This window comes from Triturus cristatus, chromosome 8 (genome assembly GCF_964204655.1).
Source record: "Triturus cristatus chromosome 8, aTriCri1.1, whole genome shotgun sequence".
Taxonomy (NCBI): Eukaryota; Metazoa; Chordata; class Amphibia; order Caudata; family Salamandridae; genus Triturus; species Triturus cristatus.
The window spans coordinates 334,626,940-334,640,186 of NC_140591.1; the positions used below are offsets into that span (position 1 = coordinate 334,626,940).

At 46.0% G+C, this 13,247-nt stretch overlaps 1 protein-coding gene across 2 annotated transcripts in view; it reads right to left on the bottom strand.

Annotated features, from left to right (window-relative positions):
- The window catches only part of FLT1 (fms related receptor tyrosine kinase 1), a 389,921-nt gene that overhangs the window by 17,464 nt on the left and 359,210 nt on the right, over window positions 1-13,247 (bottom strand). For both annotated transcript variants that reach the window (XM_085621641.1, XM_085621640.1), the window contains one exon: window positions 5,307-5,391. In XM_085621641.1, the coding sequence (XP_085477767.1) occupies window positions 5,307-5,391 (85 nt within the window). The remainder of the gene's footprint in view (window positions 1-5,306; window positions 5,392-13,247) is intronic.

The window sequence follows — 13,247 nt, forward strand, 5'->3', positions numbered from 1 at the left end:
CGGCACTTCTCAGTTTTCTCCCCCTGAGTACTGGAACTTATTTTCCGACAAGGAGAGTACCGGTACTCCCAGAAGCAGCAGGGCTCAGGCCCTGAAGTACGGGTCAGTGCAATGCAAAAACTGAAAATGACCCTTTCAGATGGAGCGTGTTTATGTGCCGCTCTGGCTGGCATTACAACAAACTTGACTCCAGTGCCGTAGTGAGCATGGGTCTCACGTCTGGGAATACCCATCCCACTTAGGGCGAAAAGCGTTACAACAAACAAATGATGGACGGAATGTTGACAATGCAGACATTCTCCCCCAGTCAAGAGATCTGGGTTAAATCCATCGTTCTTTTGCCCACTACGCCACCCTAGTCCAGACATGGCCATATGCAAATCAGTCTTGACCCTGTGCCTCATGGGAACAGTCCAGCCCGAACTGCCAAGCCATGTCTTCCCTAGACCGGAATCAAGCATCCTAGGACCGGTTTCTGGCTATCAGCCGTCATCAGCCAGGATAGCTCTGGCTGGCAACAGCCTGTGTATTTCTGCGCTGGGTTGCTCCTGCAGTGTTAGGTTCTCATCAGGTGCGCAACGCCCATTGGGCTCAAAAGGCTTCAGCCCCCCCGTGTGTGGCAGCCCGGTGTGAAACAGCTTCTCGGGCACACACACAGCCGCACCCGAGTACTTCACAGGTCTTTAAAAGACCATTTGCTTTTTAATGAGGATTTGTTGTTTTTCACCCCTTCTTAGAGCCCCTGCAACTCCACTCTGCCTATTGCTGGAAGAATTAGCCCCCCTCCCTGAAATTTGACTCTAGTTGCGCATCTGGTTCGCATTGTCATCGCAACAAGAATGAGGATATGGTCAGAGGTGCCGAGAGTGGAACTGGAGAAACAGGTTCGAATTCCGTGGTCGGCTCATCATCTTGTGATTCTGGACAACTCCCTTAACAAGGGGTCTTAAAAAAAGTAAGCTTTATGCAGATGTTCTGATTGTCATGTAAAGTGCTTAAATGCCCATGGCCCAAATTCGCGCAATATCAAACTGCCAAAAATTTGGCTCTGCTCGTATGACATAGAAGCTGATGCTTGCCATGTCTCTTATGTATGGAGGCAGTTTGATATTGCACGAATTTGGCCCATGGGCATTTAAGCGCTTTACATGACAATCAGAGTATTTCCATTAAAGCTTACTTAGGTGGCTATTGTTAAATTCCTGGCTCATAGACACGCCCTTAACTACCCACCCGGTCTAATTAGTGAGTACCGGCACTTCTAATTTCCCATTTACAGCACTGCCCCAAACATGAAGTAATCTATGGAAAGTGTAAGCATGGCTTTGCTGAAACATGTGTACTTTCTCACTCTGATTAATATATCTGTATTTTCCTGCTCGTGCCCTGTGTCCAGACATATTTGTTCTTATGGCTTTGTGCGGTTTTATTCGGTTGTGGTGTGCTCCCACGACAGGTCAGGTCACATTTCACTTTCTGGCATATCTGTATTTCCCTGCTCCTCCCATGCGTCCAGAGTTATTTGGACTTAGTTCTTATGGCTTTGTTGCAATTGTATTCAGTTGTGGTATGCTCCCACAACGGGCGTCACTCAGCACACTACAATTTCTGACTCTTAGGGGAGATTTACTAAGATTTTACGCCATTTTGGTGTCACAATAGTGACGCAAATCTGCACAAAATCTTTTCTTTCCGATCTGCTTTCCACTACTAAACTTGTTTAGCGCTGGAAATGACAGAAAAGTAATGCAAAGCAGTGGACAGCGCTGCTTTGCATTACTTGGCGCCAAGGTGGCACACCATGGGTTCCCGGGCAACCACCCAAGGTTTCTCATGCTAAACCCAATTTACTAAAGAAAGTAAACAGGGTTTAGCAAGAGAAAACTGCGCCCTTTTTAAGTAGGCACAACAAAGGCAAAATGCTTTCATTTCTCCTTCCTTTTTCGACTTTGCATGTGTGCTGCACTGTACAGCACACATACAAAGTGGGAAAAGGCTTCAAGTTAGTCTAAGCATGGCATTTTGTACTGGAAGAACACCCTCCCAGTACAAAACCTATGCTAGACTCACGGAGACACCCTTAAAACATGGCGCAAAGCTGTCTGCGTGGCGCACGGCAGCTGATTTCAGCGCCGGCACGAGGAAGAGGGAAGGAGAGTGCCTTAGTTTAGTAAATTGGACGCTCTCCACCCCTCTCCTTTTCACGCAGCACAACATTTGCGGCTGCTGCACTGCGCTGTGTGAAAAAATGGTAAATCTCCTCCTTACTATTTCTTTGCACTCTTTGACACTTAGTATTTTTTTTCATGTGTGTTCATGTATGTCCTGTGAGCCACACATAATTGTTTAATTCTCGAATTTAAGATGAACATTGCAAAGCTATACTTTATCTCATCCAGACTTGACCAGGTTTTTTAATTATCATCTCAGCATGGTCCTGAAGATGGTTGCGCCTATTAACTGAGAGCCTAAAACGTCCAGATGTTTCCACTACTTGCCACCTAATAAAGCTCCAATCGAATTGGCTTCATCTGCGGATTGTGTTACCAACGGATTACTCATTACTCTGATTTGGCAATAATGAACCAGCAGTCACCTGACCTGTTTTCAAAGAACTGTGTTTAAATAACTTATATGGGGTCATCTGAGTATTGCATGCTAGAAATGATAGCCCCTTCGTCATCTACTGGGTTGGAAACAGGTCTGTCAATTGTACTGGCCAATGTAACTTGTTGAAATTAGTAAACTTTTTTATTTCGCATGTGTGCCTCTGAATATATTTTCCTTATTTAACTAAGTTAACATTTAATGATAACAACAAAGGAATGAGTTTTGCTATGAATGATTAATTCCAATTTAAAAAACCTTGTATTTGTTTGTTGAATGACTTTTGCTATTAATGATCAATTCTGTATTTTAAAAAACACTGTGCATTTGTTTGTAGAATGAACTAATTGTTTGCACTTTCTGTTTGTTGCTGTATAATCAGACCCAAGTTTGCAGGGGGTTATTGGGTTGCCTTTTACTTTCTTTACAGTGTGGGAATTTATGGCACAGAAGTTATCAGTTAGGGGGTTCACGTTTTCTTACTGCCAGGTTACTCTCCTGGATGATATGACGTCATACAAATTAGCATAAGATAAAATGGGGTGATAGGCCGGAAATAGGTCTGATCTATTTAAGGCTGGAGCCTGGTAAAGAGAAACGGTCCCTGTGAAACTCCATTAACACAGGAATATTATTAGGATTAATTTATTATTATTATCAACTTTATTTCGGTCACTAGGACCATAAAAGAATAAAACAAATTTACATACAGTAGAGTATATGAAATTCAAAAAACTAAGTACAATAAATCAATGAGAGATGTACCATAAATATCAAAAACAACATTCAGGCTATTCGATTTTATGCAGTAACTGCAGTTGAACCACATGGCTATTAAAATTTCGCAACTGCGGTGAAATATATAAAATTCAAAAGACAAGGTGCAATAATCAATGACAAATGTACCATAATTATCAAGAACAACATTCAGGCATGCTATTCAATTTTATATAGTAACTGCGGGTGAACCACATGGCTGTTAAAAATTTCGCAACTGCGAATATTATGGGAGCTGTTAACTCTGTTTTTAGAACTTTATATGCTGGGAGATGCTGAGTAAAACCTAGGTTTTTTAGTAATGGAACCAGCCAATGCTTCCTTGATCTCTGGTAGGCTTGACAAAAAATAAAATATGCAAATCAGACTCAGCTGGATAGCCACATGCTGGACATTGGGGTGCAAATTGCGAATGAGACCAGCTAGCCATATGTGCCCTAAGAGGGAGGGTGCCTATTATTAGGATTAATTAACTTTAGAGTTCCCGAGGTGAGAACACATAATGACAGTTAAAACCCAGCAAACGTATCAGCCCTGCGTTTATTGATGTATTATTTCAGGCATTATAGTCTATTAAGTTATGAAAATGTAGAATTGTGGTGGGGTAGTGAAAAGATGAAAAGAAGAGTTTCTGTATAATTTACCGTGTTTGTAGACATCAAAGTTAAAGTTTGGAAAAGAGTCCTTAGAATGTTTGGCTATTTAAAAGTACACCCGCTTTTTTTAATAAAAAGATTTATATTGAACACTTCAAACTTTGATGACATGATTTAGCCTGACCATTACTTCATCCTATGTTAATTAAAGCAGATGACATTGTTTTAGATGCATAATATTGGAACTATTGATGGAGTTTTTTACGATACCATATGTTTCCGTCCAATCACATGAGCCCGAAGCCACAGTTACCTGTCTCTCTATTTGTTGTGTGGTTTTCTTGGTGAATCAGATGTCAATGGTCCTATCCTAAGTGTGTGGCAGGTGTACGGATGGGTGTCAAGTTCTGCCTATATCCTTAGTATTGGCTCCTGTAGGCCTTACCTCTTTTGGAGTGGGGTATAAGTGAAAGCTCTACTCTTGATATGATCCCCAGGTTTTTTGCTTTGTGAGATGTAGCTGGGGAATTCTATGATCTGTGCAAGACCAGCCTGTGAGCATCTTGTAATCTCTGGCAGTAACCACACTACAAGTAACATACAACTATTTTAGCAGCATTCATACAGAAGCAGCTCTCCACTAATGGACCTCCTGACAGTTGGTTTCTCTTGCCCAGTGTCCAGGAAGGCTTAGCATTATCCTGGTGTTTGTGGATGTCTGGCTCTACATGTCTCAAGTGGGAGAAGCAAAGGGTTCGTCTGGTCCCACTTGTGGGCAATGAATGTAGGACATGTTCAGATGCTGCATCAACTCCGTTGGAGTGGCCTACCGCTTTGGCCTATGTATCTATATTGAGACTGCAAATTGTCATCAGCCCTTCATCGTTTGCCTCAATATTACACTACATTAAGTGGACAAGACAAGAGGATTAGTAGCGCCAATACGATGTGCTCCAGATGGATCACTATGACCCTTTGTCCCTATAATATGGAGTCACCAATACAACACCAGGGAATCATTGCATTGTCTTCTCCACATAATCATGCTTTGCAATCAGGGTCCATATTTCTGGGGCGCGCCTATATATCAGAGTGGCCAGGGCGTAAGGAAAGACCTAAACTTGTGATTGGATCCCTACAAAATGCTTTGCTTTTAGATCCTGGTAGGAGACCAGCACAGCGTGCAGTGCAAGAATGTTTCAACATTGCTTTATAAACTAAAAAACAAATGTTTATTTGTGTCATGGACAGTTCTGCAAAAATGATTTAAAATCATAAACTGAAGTGCATTTGCACACCCGCATACATTTCAATCACAACACTTACTTCAGAAATTGATACGTTCTTCAGCGTTAGTTCTTCAAAGGTTTTCACACTCTGGGGCTGTTTTAATGTGTAGGTGTTTATGTACCTGTCAAGATATAAGCAATATGAATGCTTCAAAAGGAAACAAGGGCGCAGCAGATGTTGGACGATGCATGCGAACAAGCAGTGTTGGGCAAAACCAATAATTGATTTTAGCATTACAGTCTGTTCGGAGTGCTGTCTTCTCTAGAAGTGCTCCTTGTGGGCTTCTCTGCCCATCCCTAGTGCTCCGTGTGGTTTTCTCTCACGTGTTCTCCTGGTTTCTCCCGCCCTCCATTGCTGTTGTGCTTTGCCCCGTCCTCTCACCCTCTGTGCCACTGCACGTAGCCCGCTCTCTGCTCCCATTTTTATCTCTCAAGTCTGCCCTCTCCATATGTTGCTTTGTTACCCGCCCATTCCCCACCCCAGCCTGACCACATTTTGTTTTTTTAAATGCTCTTATGCAAAATGTTTAAAAATGCACTTTTGTTTCTACCGTTTATTTACCAATCCATTTTAAAATTGGTAAACAAAAAGAAGCAAAATGTTCCCTGCATTTTGTAAGCATACCTATGTGTGTTGTCATGCAAAGAGACCTAGCAGCAGTGTCATCGGGGTGTTACTTTTTTTCTTTTTAGCTATGCTGCACACCACCTGTGGTGCTGAATAGCATGGCTAAAAATCATTCATAAAACCAATAGGTCTCATAGGTGAGATCCCTTGGCTTTGCCTGTGCTTGTTTAATTAAAGGTAAAGTGCTGTGGTTTCCAGCTTCATGCTAAATGCAACTGTTGACTCTAGAACAGCCCATGATAACTAGCCGATAACCTATAAATAGACATTTTCAGAAGGCTTTGAATGGTAGAGTGTAGGGCCCTACATATAGTATACAAATTCAAATGGTAATGCAAAAACTGGGGAGCTTTCCCATAAAGAGATTTATGGATCATGTATAATACTTAAAAAAAAAATCCTGTCATGACTATATAATCATTTGTATTTTTTTTATGAGCGGAGATGCGGGGTTAGATGGGGGCGGGGGCTCCACTCATAATCCTAGAAGCAGCATTATGAAGGGTTTGAAAACCGTTCACCAACCAAACGTTTGATCTGTAGCAGTGCACTCCACGTCGGGTGCACTGCTTCAGGCGAGCTTGTAGCAGACTGTGAGAAACTAGAGTATTAGTTGAAGTGCATGGTAGTCCTGTTCAAGTAATTAAAGCACTATTCCTTACTAGGTCCAGATAGGTCGCAATAATTTAAACCTGAGCTCAAGGCTGGCTAGCTGTAGCACAGAACAGACAGTCTTAACTTAGAATAAATGTGTAAAGCATTTATCATGACCAAAACAGTAAAAAAGTTGAAAAAACAGCACAAAAACCACCCCACTCCAATATATAACAATAGAGAAAGTTTTAGTGTGCAAATAAACACCAGAACAACAAAAATGTAATGTAGGGAACCAGAGGTATGATTTTTCAAAGTTTCAGATGTTTCTAGCACCAAAAAGCACATTGCTCAAACCTTGCGTATCTGATCGCGCTAAAAGTTACGGCTAATCACAATGGGGTGCGGGTGGGATACAGGGACCAAGTTCAGTTTACAAGAAAGTTTGACCTTCTGACTTCTCTGGAATGGAAGTCAAAATCCTCAGTGGGGCAAAGCAGCAGGCTGTGGCTGTGGGTGAGAGTGGTCAGCTGGCAGCTGAATGAAGTCTTTGATGATGCCATTGTCTTTTGGTGGGAAAGCTCAGAGTAGGAGAAATTTGAAATTTGCACCCAAGAAAGGTACCTCGCATGCCGAATACTTTTCACACCTTCACCAGATGGAAGTTTCTACCTTCAGACTTAGAAACCTTTTTGGAAGTCAGGATGCTTTCAGAGGCCCATACCAACAAGCTGCATCCAACCAATAGTGCAATGTCAGCGATTACCTCTTGGCAGTGGTCCGTGGTAGCCTCTGATGCTTTTGACAAAAATCCTTTGAAACGTTTCTAAGTCCCATCTTCAAGGGATATGCAGGAGGAGTACACTCTGTAACTTACTCAAGGGCCCAGGACCCTAGGGACATCACTTGAGGGCCAGGACTCACTCCAGGGGAAGTCATCAACAAGGTCCACGGCACACTAAGTTGGAACTAATCTTCTGAGCTCTTCGGGTAGGAGGGGTTCTTGCAGGTTTTGCGTCCCTGTTGCAGAACAGAAGGCTATCCAGCTAGCCACTGTAAACCACTATTCTGTCCTGGGCTCTAGCAGGTCCAGCCCATGGAGTTTCTCCCCCTGGTTACAGTATGTTCAAAGGGTTCAGCAGGTGCAGTCCTTCTGTCTTCCTCCTATCCAGCACTGTTCTGAAGAAGGTATCTAGGGGTGTTTGGCACTTGCTTGTGGGTGAGGGAAACTCCCTGTTCAAAAAGGAAAACATTCCCAATGGTAACCATACCCACTTTGACATTGTGTCCTGGAGGGCTGGCTCTAAACAGTCCCATGGTGCCCTACTCTGCCAATACTGAACATGGCCGAATCTTTTCTCCCCTGCTCAGAGCTCTGGGAATACCCCAGAGGTGTGGCTAGGGAAATGAGGATCTCCCCCAGAAAACCAGTTCTGGAACAGGTTCTCCTCCCACTGGCATTGGTGCCACTATGGCTACTTGGACAATGGCAGGGGCAGGCCTAGGTCAAATTACGCCTGCCTGTGACGGGATGGGCTAGGTCAAGTTACACTTGCCTGTGACAGGGGATGCCCCTTTGAAACTTGTGCAGTTGGCATATCCCCCAGGTCATCTGTCAGGAGAACGCCCCCCCCCTCCTATCACCAAAGAGCGTCTGCAATAAAAAAAGAAAAAAACGCATTGTCTAACTATCCACCCAGCGGTTACTGCATTCGCCCTGGTCTATTTCCAACCTAGACCATCACCTTTGCCAGTGAGCCGGTGTAATCATAGGGACAGATAACCAACACCCAAGGAGAGACACCAAATTAGATAGTCATACCATATAGACAAATTATGGCTCTTTACTGTTCCCTGATCTAGACAGATTATCCTTACAGCGGCCCTAACCCAGCCTTCCGCTTTCGGAGGCTAGGGGTCCCTCCATTTCAAATACATTTCCCTCCTAGCGATAAGAACCAAAGAGAAGAGCAACCTTCTGTGGGGCCGCCTCAACAACAAAGTTAGTGGTCCATCATCTCCTAGGAGGATAAGCATTGCATTTAGTTTGATCTCCCGATTGAAGATACCTTTTAGTGCAAGTTCTATACCGCCCCAAAAGTCTCTCAGGCATGGACATTCGACAGAAATGTGTACATCATTAGCTCCTGTGCATCCACACTTCACACACTTAGGAGGATGGTTAAGGGGCAAACTTGGATATTTTGTGTGGAGTCCAGTAAAGGTGATTAATAGTGCAGACGTGATTCCTCTTCAAGTTAGCTGGTTTGATAGTTGAGTACAGAGTCTTCAACAAATTATCCCATACTGACTCAATATCCTCCTCTGTGAGGATTCCTCTCCAGACAGAATAGGGGGCAGTAGCGTAGCGTCTTTTTCTCTGCCACCAGGAATCTCTCATACCACCTTGCCACATCCTTGTTCTTAGGCCTGATGTCCTAGAGAGACAACTGAAATTCATGGTCACCCCCGATCTCCTTTTTTGATGCCACAAACCAGGAGGATAGTTGGATACATTTAAATCTGGACAACTCATTCGTGGTTTTAGACTTTAATGCTTCCCAGGGGTATAATCCCTCTGATGACTCCAAGAATGACCAAGTTGTAACCCCCGGCCTTCTGAGTGGAAGACTTAAAGCATCCTTTAAAAATTCTGGGGTTCCGGGGGAGTCCCAAACTGAAGCTAGATCCGAATAGCAATCAATGCCCCACCTCCTCCTGACTCTACACCAAATATCCAAGGCAGATCTCAATACCTTTAATCGAACCTTCTTTAAGAACCTGGGAGCACCAAACTTATATAGAAAGTCCTCCACACTCCAATGCCTTATCACCCCCATCCAGAGTTTTCCCCAAGTGGAACCATCCGTTTTTGCCAGGAGCATTTGGATATTTTTAAATTGAAAAGCGATGAAATACCAATTAAATCAGGTAAGGCCAATCCCCTTTTATTCAACTTACGTCTAAGTTTTTTCAAAGATAGCCTAGCTCCTTTATGGGCCCAAATAAAACTCGCCTCCTTCCCCTGAATTTTGTCAATGCCCTGTTTGGGAAAACCCAAGAGGAATAGCATTAAAAAGCTAGGTTTATTTAGGAAGAATAACCATTTTTATCAAATTAACCTGTCCAAAGATTGTCAGAGGGAGATTTTTCCACGTACCTAATAGGCAGTCAGTCTCTTTGGTGACCCTTAACAAATTAAGGTACGGGATTTTGTCTATATTGCTTACTACTGTAATGCCCAAATATGTAAACTTAGAACTTACTCTCCCCTCCCAGTCCATGATGTTCCAACACATAACCTCGGTTTTAGCAGTATTTGCTAAGTAACCAGAGAGAGAGACAAATTCCACCAGTAGTTGTTCCACTCTTGGAATCAAAGTCAGAGGGTCAGCCGTATAGATTAATAAATCATCGGCGTAAAGCGCAACTTTACAACTATAAGGCAGGGAACTAAATGGAAGAACAGAGGGATCCAATCTCAGCTGTTGAGCAAGGGTCTTCATATAAATGTCAAAGAGGAGAGGAGATAAAGGGCAGCCTTGCCGTGTCGCTCTTAGTATATTAAAACTGGGGGATAATGTACGATTAAAGAAGATCCTGGACGATGCTCCCTCATAGATCGCCTTAAGTGTGTTAATAAATTTAGGGCCGAATCCCATTAAGCTCAAAACCTCCCAGAGGAAGACCCAACATACTCGGTCAAACGCCTTAGCGACATACAACGCTACTACAGCCAAAGGGGCAGATCGTTCTATGACAAGATCTATCGTGCCAATTAACTGTTGGGTCTGTTCCTGTATATATCTCTTGGGAATAAAGCCCTTCTGATCTAAATGAATAAGCTGAGGTGCGAGTTTAGCCAATCTCCCCGCTTAGATGCTCATAAAGATCTTATAGTCCTCATTAAGCAGAGAGATTGGCCGATAGGAATCCGCCCTAGTAGGATCCTTAGAGGGTTTCAAAATAAGGACTATAGAGGCCTCTTTTCAGGATTTAGGGATCTGACCACCATGCCTATAAATAGAATTAAGCAGAGCTTCCAAAAATGACATCAACTCCTCAGTTAGAAGACTATACACTTCATTTGGTAGAGAATGCGGCTTTACCCTTCCTACCTTTAGTTATACAAAGGCGAATCTCCTCCTTAGTTATTGGAGCGTCAAGAGCCTTACTGCTCACGAGGGGCGTGGCCAAGCAGGCTACGATGGCGGACGCGCTCTGCTGAGGCTCCGCGATCGGGAAGACCAGTAGACAGTACTACCTCGTCGAATCTGGCACCAAATCGCCTCCGCTGGTGCCGGAACTGAAGCTGCACACAGAGGTGTCCATGAAATCCTGAATGCCGCAGTACCCGCCGAGAACACCGCAGTAGTTTCACCCCGGGGCCCGGTAACAAGATGGCGTCCACCCGCGTCCAGCCCTGACTTCAGAGCGGCTGCGCTCCGATCGCCGGAAAAACGCATCTCCGGACCGGGAGTGCCTAGTTACTGTCCCTGACGACAACTGGACAAAACAGCGTCCACTCGACTGTAATCACCACTGCCAGCCGCTGCATACCCAATGAGCTACGGAAGGGACCGGGAGTAGCCGGCGGCAACCCGGTGCTGGTGACAGCGTGTCCTCGCCTAAGCGGCGAAAAACCCCAAAACGAACGTCGAGAGCAGCCGCTGGGGCAGACATTACCGACACCAGCGGGCGGACACCGAGGGACGAATCGCTGGTGCCTCCTCCCCGGTTCTTCACTCAGGGCCTTCTTCGTGCCAGAGCCTGACGCCCCAGACCACCAGACGAACCTCCCCAGGGGATCTGCATACGATGCCACAGGAGGTGAGAGACTGGGACCCGACCCAACTCCTAGCTACGCAATTCCCCCCCACCCACCACAACGCCTAAGAGGGGACCAGACATGGTGACCGCCACTGCCTGACCCTAACATGGAGGCCACCAGGGTGGATTGTACCCGGTAAACACGCTGCCACTTCACCCACAAAAACAGCAGACAGGTGCCTGGACCACCCTCGACACTAGCCTTAACTACCACACCGCCAGCGGCGCGCATAACCGCCAGCAACGGACACTGACACCTTGGAGGGGCAGGGACCCTCTGAACGCCTCACACAACGGAGGTTACCTTGATGAGAACGCCGCATGGAAGAGACTGGTGCTGAAATCAACGCTGGACCCAGATAACACGCATGCTAGAAAAGCAGGAAGCAGGCCGGACAGGGCGCGACTGCCACGGAAGGTACCCACCACGAGCGTGGCTGGCGACGCGGCGGGGAAGGCCCCACTGAGGCGGGAGTGACCTGCGGACACACTACACCCCATACATCAAGCGGTCAACCAGAGAGATAATTAGGCCACAAGGAGGCAGCAGACCGACTACACCCCTACTGCCGATAACACAGGGCACGAAGAACTTCACCCCGAACTGTAAAATGGGGAACCCAAAGCCATGCAGCAGACAGCGCTCCCAGAAACCGCACCGGAGAACCTGCAGTGCACTAATGCACTGGCCAAGTTGTCCACGACCCAGCCGGAACCGACCATCTCGGGCAAACTTGACCAAGTACTAGCAGCAATTGAACTTTCTAGAGTTTCCATGGAGGAACGACTCGGCGCCCTTACCACAGACAATAGTCTCATCCGAGACGATCACAGGAAACTGGCCGACAAGGTAAAAGATGGAGAGAAGTCCCTCGCCGACCTACAACCCACCATTGACGCACAGCAAAAAACGCTCCGGTTCGTCCTGGGTCACCTAGCCACTGTGGAGGAGCGTATGGATGACTTGGAGTGACGCTCGCGGTGCTGCAACATCCTTCCGGAGGGAGTCGAAGGGGCGCACCCACTCGATTACATGGAGGCCTGGGTTAAATCTTTCACCCCAACCACAGACCGAACGGCTTTCTTCTCAAAAGAACGAGCTCACCGGGTTCCGGCCCGCAAACCACCGCCCGGAGCCCCACCCCGGCCGATGCTTGCTAAATTTCTGCACTTCCAGGACCGCGACGCAGTGCTCCGGGCTGCCAGAAGCACAGGCCCACTACAGGTGGAAAACAAACACATCATGATCTTTCCTGACTATGCACGGGCGGTGCAGAAACAAAGATCGTCGTTCCTAGAAGTGAAATGTCGACTGCGGACGAATAACATACAGTATTCAGTACTATTCCCAGCCCGCCTGAAAGTCATCCTTGCTAGCACCACCCACTTCTTCTCCAACGCTGAAGAAGCGTGTGAGTGGGCAGACCACCACTGCACACAGAGTCCCACAGAAGAGACCGCGCAGGAGTGGAAACAAAGAGCACCGCACAACAGAAGGCGCAGCCCGCAACAAACACAAACGCAGAGACTGCAGGGAAGGAGAGAGATAACAGAGCGCCACGTCGTAGAATCCCCGGACCTGGAGCAACTCATGCAGGAAAGGCGCAAGGCCCTGCAAGCAGTGACGGATCTGGGGACCACCCCGCACGGGGAAGACATAGACTGTGCCCCCCACCTCTTCTCTTCGGAAGGAGAAGACGATAGCAATGAGACTCAATCTACGGCCGACTCCATCACCTTGCCCCAGGTTACTCCACAAACTGCAAATGATATGCACTATTGGAAACGTACGTGGGTGATCAGAAGTATCCGGTCCGATCGGCAGACAGAAGCTACCACGCCCAAACAGAACACACCCAGAACATGCATCACGGCATCCTTGATGATCCACAGTCCAGACGACGAACATTGATCCTACAAATGCCC